A 22,255-nucleotide genomic window follows, 5' to 3' on the forward strand; every position below is an offset into this window, starting at 1 on the left:
CTCCAAAGTCGTTACTCAGCACCTTCACAATAGCCAAGGCCTACCAGGGGTACATAAGAGCAACTTCTTCATGCTCTTTATTAGTTGTGGCAGCAAACCCTCACTGAAGAGCTTATACTTAGCGCCTTCAGGAACATGGGTATTTCTCCACCAAAGAGCAGCGTTATCCTCAGCCAATTTGATGACGATCATGTCAGTACAACAGAGACTCCCCCGCCTAATGAGGCAAATAATTGGCGCTCAATTGACTGTCTCTTTACTGCAATAGTGCCAGATTAGGCCTTAGTAGAGGCAAGGTAGTTGCGCAGAACCTCCACCATTTAGCAGCTCGCAGTTGTTGCGGCAAACGTAGCCGCTGTATATCGATGGAAAACTGCGCTGAGTTGCTTGCTAGCTAGGAGGCGACCATATATACATGCCCTGAGACGTGCTAGTCCAAGGTAGTCAACGGAGGTGACGATCGAGGCCTGTCGGACCGACTTGCACCGCAACAGCAGTGAGATCCTTAACCTTAAAAACAAAGGACTCTCGCAGTAGTTTTGTATCAGAAGCCCTCAAAGAAGAAGAGGGAGACTCTTGACCCGCAGCAGCGGCAGGAGTACCGCAGTGCAGCTATTCTTTACTCTCCGCGCAAAGTACGCAAAGCCCGGCACCGCAAACCTCACCCACTCACATGAGCTATCTTAACAAGCCTACCTAACCTCCTTCTTCTTATATTGACGCCTGCTGAACACCTGTTTGGATCTACCCAGCACTCTAATAGCGAAGCCCTTCTCATCTATATTGTACGTATGCTTAGGCTTAAGACTATGCTAAGTGATTTTCTGCTGCAGAAGCTTGAAGTATAACTTGTACTTGTACTCTAATTCAGTGTTGTGGCGATTAGAGTCCATACCTGTTGCCCATTAAGATGTGAGCTGATCACAGTGATGGTGGAAGAAGCGAGTAACCTAGCTTTTAGAGCAAGGATTTGAGGCAACTGCAGATGCGAAATTCTGTACTATACGCCTTATAGGTAGCAAGTAACGCCTAGTCAGCTTCTCTATATACTTAACTAAGTCCTCTTCTTGTTGGTGGTTGAGCTTTTGGTTGTTGCGTGTCTTAATATAGTGGGGGACCTGCACGCCTCGGTGCGCGCGCAACAACGTTGTACGCGAAACGCTGTGTTTTTCTGCAATCTTTGTACAGACAACTTCTTCTTCTGGTCTCATTGCATTCATCTCTGCAAGGGCATCGCTTAATCCTGGCATGGTGTTGAGTTATTACGCGTTGAAATCTGGTGTAGATGTTACGCGCCGGGCGTTCGGTGACTCCGGGCGTTCGGTGCACGGACACGGTAGTCGCGGCTAGTTGCGCCATCAAGACCTACAGTCTGTCGCGCGAAACGGCATATGTGAACTTCACCCCGCCGGTCCTCAAATCTCCAATTGTTTGAGACGTGAACTTCCATCTCAACTCCACTAATTTCCAGGCATCTAACGATCGACAGCTTTCGCAGGGGCGGCGAAAGGTGGATCACACGGGACGCTGCGGCAGGAGGACCTCCTCGTATCTGCACGAAGGCGGGGGTGTCTCAGCCTCACGTTTGCCTGCTGCACGTGCCCCGGGCAGCAAAAGAAGGCAAACGACAACGTGTCAAGACACACCATTATGACCCAACGAACGCGTCCGAAAGCAGGTTGACTGGCGGACTTGAAATTACTGCGATAGCCGAGTATTGGTACGGTACAGCGGTGCGCGGATCAGTCATCTCGCTCGATGCTTTGACATCTGGTAAAGCTCAGACTGCCGGTGAAAGCCAGCGTCAAACCGCTGTGGAGCTGCGGTATCGCGAGCTGAGCACATTCGCTATGCGTGCAAATGCGCAAGGATTCCTATAGATCCTATACTGTCCTCCTCACGAACCGGAAGCAGCAACCCGAAACGATGGTTGGGGGCCGATTCCTCTCACCTTTTCGCCCCTATCGACATACCCGTTGCCCTGTGCGCAGCCCTGTGCGCGGTGCAGCTGTGTGAGTGTGTGGTGACGTCGATGTTTGGGGGCTCTGTCAATTGGCTTGCTAATTGTGAAGTTAGGGTATGGCAGGAGCGCACGATGAGGGAAGGAGCGCGCGTGCGGATCGAGCGGTGCCATCCTTGGAGAAATCAAACAATATGCATTTTACTCATGACCGAAAGCGACTACATCAATGTTTCGAAGAACATGTCTAACACGAAGAGGGTGCGAACGTTTGCTGAATTTCAGGGTATCTGTCGACCAAAAGAAACTCGTAGCGGAATTCTAGTTGTACTCGTCGTCACTGGACTCGCTGTCCGTCCTTCGCGGCTTTCCGCCGCCAATCTTCCATGTGTCTTGCTCCCAAACTATCAAGTCTTCGTTCATGAGGTACTTCTCGAGAGCAATATCAGCTTTCCAGCTCGCGACATCAAAAATGTCTGCGCCGTTCTTCTTATCCTTCTCCATGTGGTGTCCAACGTGCTCCATGCGCTCTTCCCAACTCGTTGGGCCAAAGAACGCATGGTCGCAGCCATTGACTGGACAGATGGATTGCTGAGGAGCACAGCGAAGCTGCAAGTAACAGCGCGTCTGGTACTCTTGGATTTCATCCTCATTCACCAGGCGCTCTTTCATGTGGCGAGCACCAGAGCCCTGTTCGGTGTGCATGCGGCGGAGATGTTGAGTGAAGAGGTCCTTGCGGTTGAAGTCGTTGTAGTAAAGCACAGAGGCATCGTTGGGGTCGGTGGTTGGCGCGCAGAGATCGCAGCGCCAAAAGCCCAGCTTGATGTGCTGGGTGCTGACGTGACGCTTCCATTCGTTCTTGGAAGAGAATTTTGATGAGCAGCTGTAAGCTGCGAGAGGGCAGGGAAAGGAGCGACGGTCATCCTGACAGCTTCGTACGTTGACGTTGGAAGCAGCTCGTGGCTTTCGGCCGGTTTTGTTCTGGGTTGGGCTGCCCACTGCCGAGTCTTTGCAAGCGCCGCTGCGTCGTCTGGTTCCCCGAGTAACATGCTGTGCAGACTTTCTTCTCTTGCCGCCTCGACTGGTGGGGCTGTATTCCGAGTCTGTATCTGACTCATTCTTGAAACCGACTGGCTGAACTGACTCTGCATCTCGAACTGAATTACCAATACCAGAGTCTGTGTACTCCCTGTAACTAGTGTCGGGGGCGATCTCACACTTTATCGAGCCCTCTTCTGGTTCGACGGTAGCCTCCTGCTTGATGTCTATGTCGGCTTCTTCAATCGTAGGTTCGGGCTCTTGGTGGGTGTACTCGACCTCCTTCGGATTAATGCTGGAACCTGACGTGTATGTGACGTCGCTGAACTGCTCACAGTTGTGATATGGCTGCGAGGGGTGGAAAAAATCTGTAGGATTGCCATAGGATGTGGTGTGGTAGGCACGTGGTAAAGGAAAATCAATTTGAGATGTATAGCTCGAGGTTCCGGAGATGGAGGTGCGATCCGGTGATGTGTTGCGATAGACCTCGCTTGCGGGCCACTGCTGAGTGAATGGTTTGGAGTGCTGACTATGTAAAGGAATGTTCGCGTGCAGTAGGCCAAAAGACTGTGGAGATGCGTCGAACATGAAACGCTGCATTGGCTGCAGGCTCATTATGCTATCATCTAGATTGTCCAAGTACGCGTTGTCGTCAACAACACTGAAACTAGTCGCGTGTTGCTTTTCGACATAATGGTAGTTATTATAGTCGGATGACCACTTAGCATCCACGCTCGGGATTTGTAGAAGATCTCCGAATTGTTGGAATGACATATTCAATGGTCTCGATTGGGGCGGACCGGGATTCCGTACGCTTCGTGTGACCGAGATTGATACGAGAAGAGGAAGGTATGCAGCAGAAGTACAACTATGGCGGACTGCCTAGAATGTGTGAGTGCGAGGTCGATCATCTGAGTACGGCATCTCCCTCACGGTGGCTGTCCTTGGACTTTATACCAGGTAGTCGAAGGGTTCAATTATCTCAGAGACCGATCGATCGAGTCGACTATCAGCTGTAGACGAATGGGATGCGTCGTGTGGAGAGCAGGGGCGCAGCATCGAACAGAATGTCGTTGACTAGAGGCAGCAAAGTTTAAGCTTGATATCAACTTGCACTGCCACTGTTGCAGTCCTGTGTATTTCCACCCTCAACCTCAGTCCCTACCTGCTTTATGATGGGCGCATTCGCAGAGCCGCATCCCTTCCGGGCTTAGCTAGAGATACATGGGAGGTCTAGTGGATTGATGCGCTAGTGGTCGGCTTGCATAGGGGCCCTGCAGTTCCATTCACCGGTGGACACCAAAACGCTGGACAGCCACCACTCACCTGCCACTCAGCTGTCTGGGCGCGAAGTCCATGTTATGGAGATCTGATCAGGCATAGTCTACGCAATGCAGCCCCATTTCCAAAAAGCAACTGTTGCAAGGGACGCGAATCACCGCCGGATGGCTGCGCCTACCGAACCGAAACGCGTTGCCCGTACTGCGTTCGGGACCGCAGCGGATTCGCGGATTTGGGAGGCAGGTAAGCGGAAAGCGAGACCTGGATCCTACGAGCGCTAGCGTGATACTCCGCGGGTTGTATTGTTGGCTTCGGGGGCCAAACACAGAGGATCAGCTCTGCGTGACGAAGAGCGAACAGCGAACGCCTGGACTCCTGAGAACAGACCACCACCTTCATCCTTGCGCCACTCGTGATAGACTCGTGACAGGCGACAGCTGTGCTCCCGAACTTACATCAGGGGCTATATAGCCGAACTGATGCCCAAGGCCATAAAAACTTGAAGAAATGCTGAGTGATCAAGCCTTCGTCCTGATCGGGAGGAGCAGCGTCTCTAGAGCCAAGAGGATGCTGGCGAGGGTGGTGGAGAAGCCTCGTTCCATTGGAGAGTCTCCTGCACGGAAGCACACCATCTTGGGCGCATTGCCGTCGAGCAAGACCTCGAAGAAGGCAACGATGCCAGGGCTGAGCATGGATACTTGCCTTGTCCTGAGTCGTAGTACGTGAAGACGGCGTGTGGAAACGACGACTGCGTGGTGAACAATATGTAACGGACCGGACCGCGCCTGTGTAGGCTGTTTCGCAGGCAGCCCGCGCTGTCTCTCACTTCTACAGTCACGTCAACTCTGACCCGAGATCGACCGATGGCTCCAGCACTCCTGCTGGGGAGGGTTGAGGCGCATTCCAGCACATCGATGGGGCGTGCGACCCGCGGAGGGTGTGAATTGGCGGGGAAATTGAAGGGCTCCACCTCGAAGCTTGCACGGAAGGACCACCACTATGACAGCAATCTGCTCCAAGCGCCAGCTGCAGGGGTAGAGAAACAGTTGTCGTCCCAAAAAGCGAGCTCGATAGTAGGGCCACCGGCGGCTCTGCTCTACATTCCGCTGGACGAGAGCTTATCGTTCTCGTTATGGTGGTCATCATTCACGCAGCTTCGCATCTGTCAGCTGCAGGCGGCCCCCGCAGAACCAGGATCGAACCACCTGCCACAGGTACCGATACAGTGGTTGAAGGGACTGTCATAGAATTGACTTTGTGGCTATCTTGTGCCCAGTCGCGCAGATCAGGCAACCAGTGCGATGACAGCGTGGGATGATAGTCCTCCATTTTTGGCTTGTGTTGGTCTCATGTGTTGCAATATGATTACAAGCTTGCGAAACCAACAGCACAGACTACGCTGCATACTTCTCTACCAAACGATCCTCGATGCCCTGGAGGATCCATCGGTGCTCGAGGACCTCCAGGTTCTCGGCCTCAGCCAGGAACAACTTATCGGGGTCCTGCTCAGGTCCCATCATACCCATGCCCGCACCGGGGTTCTGCATGCCCATCTGCTGTGAGACGTTGCTTGCAGCTAGAAATAAAAGTCAGCCCAGGTTGAGCGACTGTATCGAAGAAGCATCTTACCATTGTTGCTGCCGAGAATGAAGTTGTAGACGGGCTGTAGACCAAAGAGTGTCAAGAAGTACCAAGACAGACTGGAAACCCATCTCACGTCCAGATCTCGAGTTCCAACACCAGACTGAAGCATGGACTTGAACTGTGGTGTCAATGGGAAGGGGAGTTTCACTGTCGTGCATGGTCAGCTTACATTGGTGCATGCAGACGCGCGTGTAGAGTGTGTATCAAGCGCCACCACGAGAAATCTACGTGATCTCGTTCCAATCGCGAGGCTTTGGTGACGGCTAAAACGCCAATATGTCACCGCCAGACTGGGTATAGACTTACTGATCACAAAGCCGGAGAAGAAAGCATTGATCCACCCCATAATCAAGGTCTGCGGAATCATCATAGCCATGTTGCCCTTCATCATGCCCATCATACCCTCCATAGCCGCAGGGTCGCTCATGGGGTTCGGTCTGGGCTTGCCCCTCATTTCAGGCTCTGCTAGGAATGCACCCTCCTGATACGCCTGCACCATGTATGATTTCCTCGCAGAAAAAGCAGCGGGAGAGAGAACGTTGGCATTCTGGCGCAATTGCAAACCGCGGGCGAGCGACCGCTGCTGACGGATCTTGGGTAGGTCTTGCTTCTTGGGTGTCGATTGGAGCAGTGTCATCGCATAGTGGCGCAGAATACCTGTCAGGACCTAGAAAGCGTTAGAGAAAGCGGGCAAACAGAAAGTAAAAAGACGTACCATGACCACCGTGATAGGAAGCAGAATCCACCAGCTATCATCTCGTCAGTACTGCATGTCCGTGCCATTCAGCGCATCGCACTTACAAGAGGGCGGGATCCCTGTGAATCGTCTGCACAATCGGTTCAGCCATCTTGTCGATGTATACAAGATGTGCAAGGAGTGAAGAGTGGGGTGGCGGTAGACGTGAGGTTGCCGTTCGACGATGAAAGCTCTCAGCGGAGCCTCGTGCGGCGGGCGGACCCTTGTCACCTCCGCGCCTTCCTTCTGGAAAGGTGTCTTCCATCAACCGAGCTCTACAGCTACGACATAACTCAAGTTGCGCGCCTCTTGCGACTGAATTACCGCGGCCTGAACCTGCATACAGATAAAGAATAGCCAAAATGTCGGCGACACAAAAGATTGCTGTGCATTCACTCTCTGGTACTTATCCATCACCTCGTACGGATATACATTCACAGGTAGCAACTAACACCTCCCAGATCTGAAGAACACCACCGACGATGCACTTCCCAACTACCTACACTCCCTCAAGTTCAAGCAGATTCACACCCAGACCGACGTCAGGTTAGCGCTCGGCTACAGCGCCGTCATCATCGCCGGCGCACTCTTCTACTTCGACTGGAAGTTTGGCTGGGAAGCATCGAAGCCGTACACTGCGCCCGCAGTAGTCGCCTACTTCCTCCTGAACAGTGCATTCTCCTGCTGGCTGTGGTTCGTGGAGAAGGGCGTTGTGTATGAGGGAGAGGGCCAGACAGGCAAGGTACGTTTGAGACCGCCAGCACAGCCGGTAGTGCTGCGCTGCTCGCTCTGGGATAGCTACACAGACACTAACAATACATAGATACGCATTTCCTCCTCAACTAAGAAGCACATCCCTATCTACGAATGCGACGTCGTCTTCACACCCACACCGTACACCTCGAACCCAGAGCAGAAGATCCACATCCGCGCGCCCATGACACGGTGGTTCACGTCTGACGGCTACTTCATCGCAAAGCCGTTGCAGCAGTGGCTTGCGTCTGAGATCCCAGTCATTGGCGCCGCAGACCCGAACAACGTTGTGGAAGATATTGGGAGGGGAAGTGGGGCGCAGGAGATGAACCTGAACAGCTCGAATGCGATCGATGTGCTGAACCAGTTGAAGGCTAGCGGGGCGAGCTTTGTTAGTGGAGAAGGGCGGAGGAGGAAGTGAGTGGTGCAGCGAAGAGCTGGGGGTGAGAGTGTGTGTTTGGCAGAGAAAGTGCACAACAGCACTGAGTACGCGCTGGCGTTCTGAGAAAACGGTCGCGTCTTTTGGGCGCCGCAATATCTTCGCTGAAAGAGTTCAGCTTCAGCGAGTCGCTGAAGAACTCACATTATAATATACTGACTAGTTCTCGAGACAGTAGGTCGGTTTCATATGGGTTGAATTTCAATATTTGTGGTATTTGTAAATGCTATGAATGCTAAAGACGCCAACACCTTGCAATGCATTTGGCCTTCCATGCAAATCGGTCACCCTTGTCCAGGCACATCTGCAAGTTGGTATCCAAGTCTCAGTCCGAATCCCTCTCCAGCAGAGGCAGCACCTCAAGTTCCCTCTGAATGATCCTCTCAAACTCTTCCCTATCAATGCCCGATGCTCTCGCCAGCCTGAATAAGCTCTTAATATCCGTGCTGATATGCTGTTTGATCGCAAGCTCAGCCTGACTGTGGCTCACCGCCTCCCGTTCCAGCTTCTCAATTGACCTCGAGGACGATGATGAGCTGGGTCGAGGGTGATTCAGCGCCGCGTGCTGAGCTTCGTAGACGGACTCGATATATTCTGTCCTGCTCTCTTCGCGAGGACTATTACCGTATGCTGGTGGCAGGGACGAGTCGTAGCCGTTGGGGCCCAGGTTCGATGTCTCGAGGGGCTCGGTCTGGGGAGTTCGGGTGTAAGTCAGGGCGTTGCCGTTCAATGTCGACTCGCCAGCTTCCGGGTTCTCTTCGTCTGGATCGTGTGCGTCGAGGGCGGGCTGCACCTCTGAGGCATACCGTGCGAAGTATTCGAGTTCGGACTGCGTGGGGCCAATCTGCGTGCGGCCAGGTTGGGGTGCGGGCGAGCGCTTCTGCACGGGTGTGCGGGTATTGGGGGTAGCATCGTAAGCGGCCCAGTATGAGCCATCGTCATCCTCGTCGTCCTCTTGCTGCGGCTCAACGTACTGTGGGGGCTCTTGTGTCGGGTAGCCGTTGGTCTCTGAGGGCTTGCGGCGGAAACCTGCTTCGTTTGCCTCGCCTAGGCTCTCGAACCATTCTGTGCCATCGTCTGCATCGGCAATTCCTCTGAGCTCAGCAAAAAGCCATCTACTACCACCCTCTCCTCCTGTGCACCAGAGGTATGTTGGTATTATGCCAAATTCGCGCAGAACAAGTCGTGTGTGCAGCGTTTCAGGATCTGACCGCCTGTACAGTATCTGGTCTGGGTCCTCGGGTTCAATCTCGCCGGACGCTGGGTGCGGTTCGACGTGGATGTTTTCGATAACTGCGGGCAATCTTGCTGCAACGTCTCGATCCCAGCAAAGAAGGGAGAGCCAGTCGTCCGTGGAAACGAGCTGGAGGCGTTGACGAAGAATCGGGGAAACGAGGGGGAGTAAACCAGGCGGTGCCTGTTTTGCTGTGCCTGAGACCGCAAGGCATGCCAAAAGAGGAGGGAGGAGCTCCCTTGAATCGGGCTGCGGAATAATCTGGTCGAGACCAGGCATTTTGGCTTACTGCGGGGAGTGTGAAGAGAGACACTGTGAAGCAGGTTCTTCGCCGGAGTCTGCTGAATATTGCTTATATGTCAGCATTCAGTGGTGATGTATCACTACTCGAGGAATTCGAATCGTGTGCTGGTCGCTAGTCTGGTGATGCTGTCACATGCAGACGCGGACGGCGACGCGCGGGGACACGGGCACGCAGGTGGCAGGGCAGCAAAATTGAGCAGACGTCTGTGGTGTCAAGGAGCAGAGAGGCGAAGATAAATCTGCATTCTGGAGACGAGCCATGTTTTGCGGGCAAAGCTGGAGCTGTGGAGTACCAAGGTTAGTCTCCGTTCCGCCGAACATCAAGGGTCTAGTCGATGCGGTTGCGATTGCCGGCATTGTCGAACAAAAAGTTCCAGATGCAGATGACCGCGGCTAAAGTTGAGCCTCACGTCCGTCAATCAACGGCTTTCGATTTCCCAACAGCAGCTCCAACTCCGCAAGATGCCCCGCTATTGATTGTTGCTACCCTGGACCGAGCCTTGAAAGATTGCTCTCGCTGCAGCTTCGGTCAAATTTTCTGACGATCGAGCAGGAGAGGTGTCTGACAGTACCTAGGACCGCACTGCTTGAATTGCGGACAACGACAAAGGCGCCTCACTATTTGTGGACGATCGTTCTGGTGCCCGTCTCTGACCACGTGCCATATGACGTCAACCCTTCTGTGAATCTGACGAGAGTCTCTAAAGAAACCGAAAAGCTGTCTCGCCTGGATCATCCTCAGGCGTCCAATAGCACAATTAGCTTGCATGTCGGTCGGTGCATCTTCCTAGTATCGAAGCGCCCGAAGGAGCATCAACCCACCGCAATTGGCCGCGATGGCCAAAATGCTCATCAGTATCTTTGCGACCATCAGTCAGTTATCTCAAAGTGTTCCTGAGATGAGAATCAACATCACGTTATGTTGCCCCACAAGATGCCCCGGGAGTCGGCATCGGTCCTGAGCCAGCCCAGATCCGCGACATGGCTAGCAGGAGCCTATGTTGAACTCGGCCTCGCTACATCTGGAGCTTGAAGCTCAAGCATAATCTGATAAAATGTTTGGCACGCACTCAAGCACTTCGTGCGCAATGAGTTCTCCCGGCTTAGTTTACACAAGGTACTTCTATATGGAAGGATCGAGTTGACCCGCAAACGAAAGCTTGGCTCGTCTTTATTTAGCACCTGTTGGCACTGGCTACGAGCTCTAGGCTAAGCGCCAGCCGATATTCTGGTGACGGGAAACAAAGTACGGAGTAACTGAGATTCTACGGTAAATGCGCAAGCAAAAAGCTTGAAACACGAAGATGTGGAGTCCATAACGCACTGTGACGACGGAGCAGCCCTACGCTTTGCAATCAGTGCATCGCCTGCATCGAAGTCGAGCATAGCCACTTGATGCACTTGCCCCGTTTTAGAGTGCTGGGGGCTGTGTTTGCCGTTGTATCAAGCGCCAAGAACCGGTCAGGCAGATTCACTCTAGGGCTGCCACTCAAGCTCGCAGCTCCCGTTGCATGTACGCGCTTGTTTCGATCTCTCTTCCACCAGCATTCGTCGGGACCAGCTGGACAACCGTGTTGTTCTCAAATCGCCGTAGCCGTCTGCTTAGCAGGTATCCGTCTCAATAACCCCTGCCAGCGCATTGGAGATCGTGAGCGCGGAGTCAGCCTCGAGGCTTTCTAGCCCGCCGCAGCAACATCGGCCACTACACGAAACTTGCGCTGCTTTCGCCTACCATCCGACTCACTGACGCATTAATGCTATAGTGCACGCGCGCTTTCCCCGTTTTCCTACTTCCGGTCTCTCGTAAAGTGGTCGACTCTGCGGAAAGCCGACACCGCCTCTACCACTGCAGCAGCTACCCTGCGCAAGGCAGAACGCAAACGTTGGGCCTCAGGCTAGCCTCACTTGTACCTAACCGTGCAGAGGTATTACCTACCTGAGTCGCCTCTCTGTACTCTGTTTGCCCATTTTGAAGCGCTGTTGAGCCGCCTTCTGTTGTTGTTATTCGTTTGGTTTCGCTGGCCTCTCGAATAATCCCACCACAGTACTCAGGCAGCACTATGCCTTCTTGATCGCCGGGTATCGAAGTCACGTTAGGTATCCCTTGATGTGTGCTTGACTACATCCGTCGCTCACCACTCTTCTACTCACCGACCACCTGTTCCATCTGCCAGCCTAGCAAGCTGTCACAGCCCTTATCCATGAACGCGATCGACGCTCGTATGCAGCCACAAGATGGCCAGCGGCGTCAGCACCGCCACTTCGAGGATGCGCCTGCCAGTACTTATCGGCCTGCAACTGGAACTGGGAATTTCCTGCTGCCAGATACGCAAGGCGCATTCTCCTTTTCGGCGGAGCCTACAGCCTTAGCTTACGAAAATTCGATGATGACCCTCCCGTCATCAACCACGCCGGGGCAAGACTCTGTATTCACCGCTAATGTTGGGTCCTCCTTCGACTCAACACTCCATCCTGAAATGATCAGTCGCTCATACCCTCTGAACGCATACAATCAAGGGCAGAGCCTCTCACCGGGAACCTACAGCAGCATTGGCCAAGCTGTCTCACCATCGCACTCGGCAGACCACCTCAGTCCGGATCCTGGTTACTCGAGCGACCTCAATCCGTACCCGAGCAATTACACAACATCGAGTTTCAACGGCCAGTATCTTGATGAGTCGTTCTCGAACCTCAACTTCGCTGAAGATCCTTCTTCCACAGCATTTTCTCCTCCCCAAAGAGATGTGAGCACGTCTCTCTTGACGTCTGGTACACTGAACACATACAACGCCCAAAACCTCATGTCAACGAACAACGGGATCTACGGTCACCAGAACCAGCTTATATCGCCAAGCATCACGAACAATTCCAGTCCGGCAACAGGCAACGAGGATCCAGCATTCCCAGCGATGCAATTTGTTGGGGAGAGCCAGAGCTCCCTGACGCCTCCCAATCTAACAAGTCAGACACAGCACACTACACTAAGGAAGCCGTTGCAGAGTCCGCCTCTGACGAACAGCCCTGGACCTATGTCTTTGGCGAGTCCGCGTCGCCTCACGCGTCATATGACAAGTCCTATTGTGCGAGTGGAGAATTATAGTAGGGAGGAGTCCCCTTCGCGTTCTGACCATAGTCAGGGCATGAGCGGACGAAGTCTCAGCAGCCGGCGATCTGGCAATCACCTTTCCCCGTACCCACCAAATGATTCCTCTGACGAAGAAGATCTGTCTGATCAAGCGCACGTTCGTACAGTGTATCGGGGGACGGAACGGAACGAGGGCAAACTATGGCTAGGCACCGGTGGTCAAGGCCGGGCAGGACTGAGTCCCAACGATCGTCAAGCAATGGACAACATTTTGGTACCTAGTCTTGACGAGATCGCTGAGCGTCGGGCGAGGATGGAGAAGAAGCGTGAAGTTCAAGACTGGCTGACGAAGAGCGAAGTCGGGAGCGATGCAGGTGATGTAGGCCCATCAAGCAGCTACCTCAAACCCCACAACGGACGCCGTCGCGCAAAGAGCCAGAACGATGCCAACCGCCAAGCCCTTCATGGCAGTTTTGCACTCGGTGTAGGCACTCATCTCGATGACTTCAGTCCCAGGTACATCAATGAGCAAAGCGACTACAGCGATGACGACGACGATGATGAAGATTATGAATCGCACTCTCCACCAGCCTCGGTAAACATACACGCAGACGAAACAGAGGGCTCGTACCTCCCTACTACACGAGAGCCGAGCCCCGACTCAGATGCCATCGTTCAACCATGGATGGATGCGCCAACGCAGCAATCAACAACATCGAGCCATTACCAGCCTCCCACATCGAATGCAGCAATGATGCGCTTTTGGCAACGAGCAAAGGATGTTGAATCAGCATCTCTCGCTGCCACTGTTGGCTCACGCCGGCTAAGTGAGCCTGATCTTGCTAGCATTCGAGGCTCGCCAGGCGTTGCACGACTCATAGAACCCGAGCCTCGCAAGAGTGATGACAGGCAGCGCCGCCCCAGTTTCCTGCGAAACATTCGACGCACTCCGAGCAACCTGCTCAAGCGCAAGGGCAGTATACCCGTGCAGCAGTCGTCAGATATGGGCTCAGATCCGTCGAAAGACCCCGGGTTCGAGAGGCCAAAACGCATTGGTAGCTGGGGTCGACCCAAGTCTCCCAGGGTAAATACTAATCTTAGCGACAAAAGCAAAGAAGGTATCCCTTCTGGTTCTCTTGGTCTGTCTGCAACATCGGGTCCGTGGTACCAGGGCGCCAAAAACGTCATCAAGCGGAGCCGTAGCCGAAGTGACATTGGTAGAAGTAGAGGTGATTCTGGGAAGTCGTTTGGTCTTGCCGAGCTCATGACCCAGCACGGCGGGCCGCCTATGCCTATGCTCGCTTCGCCGCTAGCAGATACCGAAGCGACAAAGCAGTCTGTCCAGCCAAGCCCTGCTGCGGATGATGAGGACGGCGAACGAGAAGCAATCACTATGGACCTCAAAGTCCGCACTAATCTCATTATTCCAGATCAGGAAGGTTTCCGGACACACGCACGCCAGCTGAATCCTCGTCTAGCAGACTTCATGGTTGAGCGCGTTGCGCAGGAGCAGATCAGAAGATACAAGCGGCTTCTTGAGTTCCGTGTTAAGCACATCAACGTTGTGCAAAACAAGAATTGCCCTTCGAAAGAGTTCTGCACGGAACTAGGAGGTGAGTCCAAGCAGCTCCCGCCGAAAGCGGGCAACAAAGACCCCGACGCGCCTTTCATCGGTTTCCAAATCACAGCCCCAGGAGAGGAGAATGACGATGTAGATCTCCCTCCCGAGGGCGCGGTCATAGCTGCCCAGTTTCCCACTGGCGTTCCTTTGCCGCCTGTGAAACGCCTTCCGGCCGAGTTCGAGTGCCCGCTATGCTTCAAGGTGAAGAAATTTTACAAGCCTTCGGACTGGACCAAGCACGTACACGAAGATGTCCAGCCTTTCACTTGTACCTTTCCCAATTGCCAGGAGCCAAAGTCTTTCAAGCGTAAGGCTGACTGGGTCCGTCACGAAAATGAGCGGCATCGACAGCTTGAGAACTGGACATGCAACATCACAGATTGCAATCACACCTGCTTCCGCAAGGACAACTTTGTGCAGCACCTTGTCCGGGAGCACAAGATTGCTGAACCAAAGCAGCGGACCGGTCGGGCTTCCAACAAGGATCCGCCAGCAAGCGGCGATTCAGGTATGTAATACAACCATGAGCTTGGTGAGGAAAGTGCTAACTATCAACCAGACGATATCTGGGCGGTCGTAGAAAGATGCCGTCGAGACACCACGAAGCAACCAAAAGACGAGCCTTGCCGTTTCTGTGGCAACGTTTGCAACAGCTGGAAGAAGCTCACCGTGCACTTGGCGAAACATATGGAGCAGATCAGCATGCCTATACTTCCACTGGTCGAGCAGAAGATCCTGAACGCGGACACTATCATCAGCCCCGTCCAAGAGCCACCGGACTCACGCAAGCTATCGGCCGCGTTCGCTCGAAGGCCAATTGGTGGCAGTCCTTCGCAGAACTCTCCGATCACGACTTATGCGCCAGGGATCGACCCTTTCGTCCAAGTCCCATCAGGCAGCCTGGCAGAGGCAGCCGCCAACGTGATGCACTCATATCCTCCGACCCAAATGGTCCCACAACCACAAAGTGGCTATACAGCCTACGCTGCAAACAACATCCACTACTCTAATCAGACTTATCCGGGGCTGCAAAACGCACCGAGATCGCTTCTGGTACACACCGACGGATTCAATATGCAGAGTTCAACATACCTCAACATGGGCCCGATGTCTGCAGTGCAACAACAGGAGCAGGCAATGTTCACAAATTCTCCTACTGAGACTACCGCGTTCCCCAGCTACTTTACACCTGATCAACAGAACATCACAGGAGGCTTCGACCCAACAATGCAGATGCCGTACCAGCAGCAAGCACCCGTAGGGACGTATCAAGGTATGCAGTACCTGGCGAACCAACACCAACCGAATTACCAATACCAAGGACAGTGACGGGCCTGCGTTTTGGGATCGTGATCGTACAGGGGATTACGCTGCGATTTCAGTAGAATTTACGCCTGACGACTTTTGCTTTACACGTTTTAACGATATCCCTGCTGCATTTTTTGGCGGTCACACTCTCGCTTACGCTTCACTCGGCTGTGTATCATAGTAGACATAGTGCAGAATGACATACCATCAAACTTTTCATATTGATGTAACACGCTTCGAAGTATCTTGAGAAGTACCTTGCCGGAAGCATTGCCTCTTGTGTTATGCGCGATGGCTATGTGCCGTAATCCGTAAGGCGAGCAATACAGTACTCGATCGCGTGCAACATATTAAATGTAGCAGCAGCGGTGGCACCACTTCCTCTTGAAATCAGGGATCACGTGCTGGCACGAGTCGCTGCTGTGTTCAAATGTACCCCGTCAGGGTCGTAATTGTGTGCCCTGCGGAGGCAAGGCATGATGCACATCGAAGATAGATTCGAGTACTCGAGCCTGGTCGGTGAGCCAACTATTGACCCGGACCTTCACTGAACATCTTGAGACGAAGATTGCACAAAGCTTCTGGGATTCACAAGCCTTCCACCTTGACAGACATGTTAGGCATGTGGTCAAGACTCAACACGAGCACCATCAACAGCCGCTGCTGAATACGCTCTGTCGACAAAGGCATGCCGATCGCTCTTCTCGAACAACGCAGGTTTCTTCCCTAAGGTTTCCTCTTGCGACATGGTGGGATGGCCTCGGACGCAGCATCAATCCTACGCTGTCATCGTCGGTGTGACTTCACATGCTTGTCGGCCGGACCAAGATGGTGGGATGGCACCGGCTCGACACGGTGGACTGTAAACGGGATGACGCAGTAAGGCAGGCTGGAGGTTGGGGACTTGATTCCTGAGCATTGCGCTTTGTTCATAGGATTTGTCCAGCACGTCAAAACAGGAGGTTTTCCACCTTTGCACACAAGGTTGACCCAGCGGAGGCATGCCGGCTGGACGAGGCGTCTGAGCGATCTGCGCCCAACAACACGCCTCATCCATGTGCGCGCTGGCCCCAGGATGACGATCGGAAGCTTAGACGCTCAGGTGCGGGCTAATAAGCCGCATAGCATCGTGCTGACGTTGTATGCTTCTGAGACGCCGACGAGACGGCTGCTAAGCCAATGAACGCCAGACGGCAGCATCGCAGCTCGATAAGGGGTGCGAAGCACAGCAGCAGCGCGAGGCGGCGCGTCTTGCCTTCACAGAGCTCAGGGCAGAGCTGCGGAGCAAAACTTGGGCACTGAGGAATCCTTGACAGATTGCGGTATGGCACGCAGAGGCAGGTTTTGCGCTGGCGAGGTAAACATGTGCCCTGTGCGACTGTGACCACGGCGCAACTGTCTGACCCGAGTGATACCGACGGCCACTATGTTTGCTATCGCTGCAGATTCATTCAGTGTCTGTTGTTGAGGCTGGTCCATCATGGAGCTTGTGCGCGCATGCCGCAATTTTCGACCGGCTCGCCAATCGGCCGCGAGGACTCACAGCGGATTTGAGCGCTGCGGGATCACGTTGGCTACGCGCGCGGGATTTCCGGCGATGTGCGACTGTGATTTGTCTGTCGGATGTGCATTTATTTCGCGCTCAGCACAGCGCGAGGCCTTGCGGGCTGGAGAGTGTTGAGCAGCACATTCGCGTCCACCTGCCACGGACTCAATTGCATATTGCGTACCCCTCGGGCTGACCGCTCTGTTGCTGCCCGCTTCTGCGCCGACCCATGACGTCCGGCTCCTCTCCCTTGTCTGTGGCAGCGCTCTGAGTCCCTCCGAGCCAGAAGAGAGGCGCCTGAGAAGCTGCTCCGCGAAATCGCCATGATCGAACATCAATGCGCGCCCAGGCCGCCGTGATGTGCAGCATGGTCGCGCACAACAGACCCCAGCACCATGAGCAGCTGGGGCGTCGCCAAAGACACGCCCGTGGCTGACCTCATTGGCGAACATCCCTGTCGGCAGGCCGCGCCTTCCGCGAATAGAAGAACCCCGCCCATCGCCCTTTCCCTCTCGCGCCCAACCACAGCTTCTCCTTCCTTCTCCAATCATCCTGCACCACCACGACTAGCCATCCATCAACCAGAATCACGAGTCTTGCGCTACAACGCGCTCGTGGTCACAACACGTCAAACCGCACCGGGTACCTTTGTGTATCTTGTCGGCGCTTCCACACGGCGTGCTGCCCGTCGCAGAATCGGTGCGCTCAAGTATCCGCACGCGTCGGTAAGACAAGAGCTGCGTCCTGCCGCCTTCTCAGCCAGTCAACGCGAGTCGCGCTCCTCACCACCACAAAATCTCGTGACTGAACTTTGCTGCGGCCTGCTGCATCCGTAAGTCCACCACGCCTGTCTGTCTGGCGCATCTCGTCGTCGTTTGATGTTCTCGCGACGCGCCGCCATGTTCTTTGCGCATTGTTATTGCGCACCGTCTGCAGCGCTGCCCGCGCAGCTCGCCCCCAGAGCTGTCATGCTGGCCCCAGCGCCATATACCATCGCGCCTTCCTGGCCTGCCATGCGCTCCTGCTAACGGCGCCCCAGCAGACACAGGGAACACACGGCTCAGTAACGCTGCCTGGCTTTGTATCGCGCACGCTGCCAGCTACTTGGATCGACTTCATTGTCGCCGGCATCACCTGCGCACTTGACAATATATCATTGCGCAGTCGCTGGTCGCCCTTAAAAGCACTGAGCTTGGAGCCGCCATCTGAGCACGCTCTAGCAACACCGCTACCAGAGTCCTACTACGACTACCACGCCAGCCAGCGTCACCTCGCCCGCGCAGCAATCGTCTAAGCGTGCATTTGCGACGTGCATGTGCAGTGCTGATCAAAGTCGGTAAGTGCCTTCATGGGCGTGCATGAACCTGCATTGCCAACGCATCACCTCCAATCGCCCGCCCGCCAGCACATGCCTCCCCTCGACCTCCTCCAATTGCCCGAGTACCTGTGCCTCGGACTAGCTGACGGTTACTCTTAACAGTGTGGACATCTTTCGCAGTCTCCTTTGACTGGGTGAAGCCCTGAAACGGACTCTTCCCCACACGGAGCGGGCCCTTAGACTGCGTATTCTTACCATCGCCGGTCCACTCTGCATTCTGTGCAAGTGCATCGCCCCAGATCTGACTCGGCACCCAATCGTCGTCATTGCGCCTCAAGACCTGCGCTGAGACTTCACCCGTGCGCGTCTTAAGCACTTCGCCTCATAAGCGTGGCCATTGACAACGCATCAAGCATCGGCTCTGCCGCGACGTGACCAGCTTGTACTGCGCGCCTAGAAACACCATTCCCGCTCTTGATCAGCAACACGACGCATCTATCGCAGTAGCCTTCACCACCTAGCTCACTGTCAAATCAGCCACCGAGTATTCGATCAAGCCCGAGTCAATCCTCCGTAAGCCTCCAGACGCTCGCTACACGCTTTATTGGATCGCGTACTAATTTCGCTCCCAGCTCTAGGCTACCGTCCTCCAACCATCCTTTGTAGGGCTATTAACCAAGTCGCGTCCCTGCGCGCTCATCATATACCCTTCTACGAATCACACGACACCCCGCTGTAGGCAACGCAGGCCACGAGCACTCGCAATTGAGGCTCCTTCTGTATACGACTGAGGCTTCCACGAGGATCAAGTACCCTGCATCTGTGTCAGCCAGTGGCGCATTCGAGGTAATACTCACAACAACGCCGCCTCCAAGTCGCGCGCGTCGAGTTTGCCTTGTACACCCACAACACCAACATCACATATTCCTACCATGACCGACTACGCGCAGTACCAACAGCCCCACCATGGGCACGCACCCGGCCACATCCAGCCCTATGGCGGCGCTCAGAACCCGGCTGCCGGGAACCCATCGATAACGTCACCCACCCAACAGCAACAGATGCATTCGTATCAACAAACATCGCCAATCCTCCCATCGCAGGGGTACGGCCAAGCTGGTGCGCAGCACCAGCAACACCCCCAGCAAATGAGTTACGCACAGCAAGGGTATATGCAAGGCATGCCCCAAGCGTACGGCATGTCGCCAACACAAGCGGCGGCCATGGCCACAGCTGCCGCTGCAGGTCCGGCGGGCGCATACGGATATGATCAGAACGCGATGCACGGACAAGTTGCGCAATCGCCGCGCATGGCTGGGGGACAATTGAAGCAAGATGTACGCGCTGCCCCGCGCTCGCCAACCGCGGTGTCCGCCGGTATGGCTGGACCCCTCGCCTCCCAAGTCCAGATGACACCCGGACAGATGCAGCAGCGCAGAATGAGTACCCAGATCAGCAGCCCTGCGATGCAGCAGCCCCAGCCCGTGATGAGTCACGTAGGACCTCGTTCGTCCATCTCAGTCCCACCTCAAATGGCAGCGCCACCGCAACACCAACAGTCGCCTGAGCTCGTAGCTGGGGCGCAGGCCGAGGAAGCTCCGCTATACGTCAACGCCAAACAGTTCCACCGAATTCTCAAGCGCCGTCTCGCGAGACAGAAGCTTGAGGATGCTCTGCGTCTTACATCGAAGGGTCGCAAGCCATACCTGCACGAGTCGAGACACAACCATGCTATGCGCCGTCCACGTGGACCTGGTGGTCGATTCTTGACTGCCGAGGAGGTTGCCGCAATGGATGCTCAACAAGGCAAGGATGGCGAGACCGACAACAAGGAGAACAGCGCTGCCCCGCCCGCGCCTAAAGCTAAAAGTGGAGGCCCTAAGCGCAAGGCCTCTCAGACTCAGCTGAAGGCCGGCCCTCCTAAAAAGGCGAAGGCGCAGCAGCAGAGTATCAGCGAGGAAGACGAGGATGAGGAAGACGATGACCCTGAGGATGATGGTTGAACCCTTTTGCCTTCCCCTGCTTCGACCTCTACCTGTTTAATCTTCTTCGACCTTTACACTTCTAAACAAACCCAACTTCTTGACGATTTACGACAGCGGATCTCTCGGGTCAACGGTTGGCTTTTGCATGTTACCCACATTGTGCGCCTCGATACACCCTTCACCATCAAATTGTCTTAGCAATACACCCTCTCATCAGAGTATTGAAACATACACACACGTTGGGCTGGTCAGGTATGGTGCACTTATTTTGTACGGACGGACTCATTGTCTGTTGTGGTTTCTGGTTGTTGTATTCCCCCCTTGTTGCGTTCTGTGCCTTTTACTCTTTCCTCATACCCCTATACCCCACATTCGTTCAGGAGCCGGACTGGGAGCACCGACTTGAAGCTGGTGCGATGGCTACGGACATAGAAAGGATTGGTCTCCAAGGACGAAAATGAATACCATGTTTGTGATCGTGTTTCCCCATGATTGCTTTCTTGCACAGACGACAGTGACTTTAGGTTCTTTCCGATCGGTAACGCTCACCAGCCAAGAATAATAACAGATAATAGGTGATGACCGTCAAGAGTATGTATATGTCGGACAGGACGGTCTGAAAGCAAGTCCATTTGAAATGGTACTCGAACAAACATGTTGGGGAACATATGTTGCATCCTGCCTTTGAGAGTAAGCTCCCAGTCAAAACAACACATCTTCCCATTTGATCTTTTGCTGGAATCACCACTTTGCCCTCATCTCTGACTCCGACTTCAACACCAGCTGGGTGCTTTGATGTCGACTTCCATAGACGATGATGCCCACAATGTGATGTTTACAGTGTGATATTCATCACGATTTGCGTGCTACAGCTTCTATGGTGCTTGACTCAAAAAGTTCGTGGGCTTTCCAGCACCTGCGTTGGCATTCTTGCATCGCGCATCTTGATGGTCTTGTTATTCGGGTACCTGAAGAACACGGCGACTGACCAGCATTTCCTGGTGCGGAACAGGCAGTTTGATTTGTTCGATATTCTGAGACTTTATCCGGACCTGCTGGGGATTGCTATCGATGAGGACACGGCGCTGGTTATTAGTAAGAATGAGGCAGATGTGTTTGGGAGTACTTATGTGGCGTTCTATGATGGGGGGTTCTGGTCGAGGGAGGGGAGTGGGTTGAAGAATTTGCCGCTGCCCGAGTCAAGATTCTACTTCTTGAAGGCTGGCGACAAGTACGACCTTGGGTCAAGGAAGGTCGTGAATATCGAAACAATTGCTGAAAGAATTGAGTTGTAGAAGATTGCACAATGAACTCAAATAGCACAACGTCTAGCCACGGAGAAGTAGTGGCCATGAACGGATATTTGTGTGAGCCCATGCGGTTGACTGTATAGCCGAAATACCTGGAGCTGACGGTACAAGAGTCTCCACCCTATGCAATATCTCAACATTCTGTTGTTCTTGGGCTCTCAACTGCGACAACTCTGAACTTGCTCCCATCCGCGAAAGCCGCCTGATCCTCTTCAATATCCTTCCTGCGTGGACTGTTCGCAAATTTTTCATTGAATACCTGACAATGCGCTTCATCCCTGAGCTCGACCGTAGTAATGCAGTCGTAATTGACTGTCTCTGCATCGCCAAAGAACACAAGCGGTGGAGGGATGTTACTTTCATCAACGCCGGCAGGGCTGCGCTTTCGGGGTAGCGATTGTGGCGGACGGGTGCTACATCGCCAAGGACTTCGAGAACGAGAGGGATGTGCTTATTCTCGTAGTGGTCAACAAAAGCTTCGAAACTGATGCCCGGTTTGCGGGTGAGGAACATGAAAATTGTGTATCCCATAATGAATATCGAAGACGGTGTTTGGAAACTTGTCTGGGGCGTGTGAGAAAAGATGAAAGGTCTGAGAATGTTCGGATCTTCATCTACAGATTGACAGACCTTTTATACCATTGCAAGTAGAACCTCACCTACATGGACGGTACGGAAGGGTAAGATTAGAATG

The 22,255-nt window shown here is 53.9% G+C and overlaps 8 protein-coding genes across 8 annotated transcripts; 5 read left to right on the forward strand and 3 right to left on the reverse strand.

Annotated features, from left to right (window-relative positions):
• Positions 1-2,281: 2,281 nt before the first annotated feature.
• M421DRAFT_89496 (uncharacterized protein) lies at positions 2,282-3,772 on the reverse strand (the record flags this gene model as incomplete). Its single annotated transcript, XM_033597772.1, has 1 exon — positions 2,282-3,772. The coding sequence occupies one exon, from the start codon at positions 3,770-3,772 to the stop codon at positions 2,282-2,284; it is 1,491 nt and encodes a 496-aa protein (XP_033452388.1).
• Positions 3,773-5,405: 1,633 nt separating this feature from the next.
• M421DRAFT_416869 (uncharacterized protein) lies at positions 5,406-6,836 on the reverse strand. The gene is made up of 5 exons (XM_033591236.1): positions 6,725-6,836; positions 6,639-6,672; positions 6,230-6,590; positions 5,909-6,070; positions 5,406-5,855 (listed from the first exon to the last, which is right to left on the reverse strand). Exons 1-5 carry the CDS (start codon positions 6,769-6,771, stop codon positions 5,674-5,676), a joined length of 786 nt encoding a protein of 261 aa, XP_033452389.1. The 5' UTR covers positions 6,772-6,836; the 3' UTR covers positions 5,406-5,673.
• Positions 6,837-6,902: 66 nt separating this feature from the next.
• Positions 6,903-8,125, forward strand: M421DRAFT_416871 (uncharacterized protein). Its single transcript, XM_033591237.1, has 3 exons — positions 6,903-7,061; positions 7,121-7,401; positions 7,483-8,125. Exons 1-3 carry the CDS (start codon positions 7,022-7,024, stop codon positions 7,831-7,833), a joined length of 672 nt encoding a protein of 223 aa, XP_033452390.1. The 5' UTR covers positions 6,903-7,021; the 3' UTR covers positions 7,834-8,125.
• A 51-nt stretch (positions 8,126-8,176) lies between these two features.
• M421DRAFT_54764 (uncharacterized protein) lies at positions 8,177-9,364 on the reverse strand (the record flags this gene model as incomplete). The annotated part of the gene is made up of 1 exon (XM_033595257.1): positions 8,177-9,364. The coding sequence occupies one exon, from the start codon at positions 9,362-9,364 to the stop codon at positions 8,177-8,179; it is 1,188 nt and encodes a 395-aa protein (XP_033452391.1).
• A 2,225-nt stretch (positions 9,365-11,589) lies between these two features.
• Positions 11,590-15,423, forward strand: M421DRAFT_98353 (uncharacterized protein; the record flags this gene model as incomplete). Its single annotated transcript, XM_033598603.1, has 2 exons — positions 11,590-14,602; positions 14,654-15,423. 2 exons carry the CDS (start codon positions 11,590-11,592, stop codon positions 15,421-15,423), a joined length of 3,783 nt encoding a protein of 1,260 aa, XP_033452392.1.
• Positions 15,424-17,343: 1,920 nt separating this feature from the next.
• On the forward strand, positions 17,344-18,242 carry M421DRAFT_1809 (uncharacterized protein; the record flags this gene model as incomplete). Its single annotated transcript, XM_033587887.1, has 2 exons — positions 17,344-17,673; positions 17,988-18,242. The coding sequence occupies 2 exons, from the start codon at positions 17,344-17,346 to the stop codon at positions 18,240-18,242; spliced, it is 585 nt and encodes a 194-aa protein (XP_033452393.1).
• Positions 18,243-19,198: 956 nt separating this feature from the next.
• On the forward strand, positions 19,199-20,269 carry M421DRAFT_1810 (uncharacterized protein; the record flags this gene model as incomplete). The annotated part of the gene is made up of 1 exon (XM_033587889.1): positions 19,199-20,269. The coding sequence occupies one exon, from the start codon at positions 19,199-19,201 to the stop codon at positions 20,267-20,269; it is 1,071 nt and encodes a 356-aa protein (XP_033452394.1).
• Positions 20,270-20,387: 118 nt separating this feature from the next.
• M421DRAFT_285418 (uncharacterized protein) lies at positions 20,388-20,798 on the forward strand. The gene has a single exon (XM_033588962.1). The coding sequence runs from the start codon at positions 20,506-20,508 to the stop codon at positions 20,710-20,712; it is 207 nt and encodes a 68-aa protein (XP_033452395.1). The 5' UTR covers positions 20,388-20,505; the 3' UTR covers positions 20,713-20,798.
• Positions 20,799-22,255: the final 1,457 nt, after the last annotated feature.

Source organism: Didymella exigua, assembly GCF_010094145.1.
Source record: "Didymella exigua CBS 183.55 unplaced genomic scaffold M421scaffold_4, whole genome shotgun sequence".
Classification (NCBI taxonomy): domain Eukaryota; kingdom Fungi; phylum Ascomycota; class Dothideomycetes; order Pleosporales; family Didymellaceae; genus Didymella; species Didymella exigua.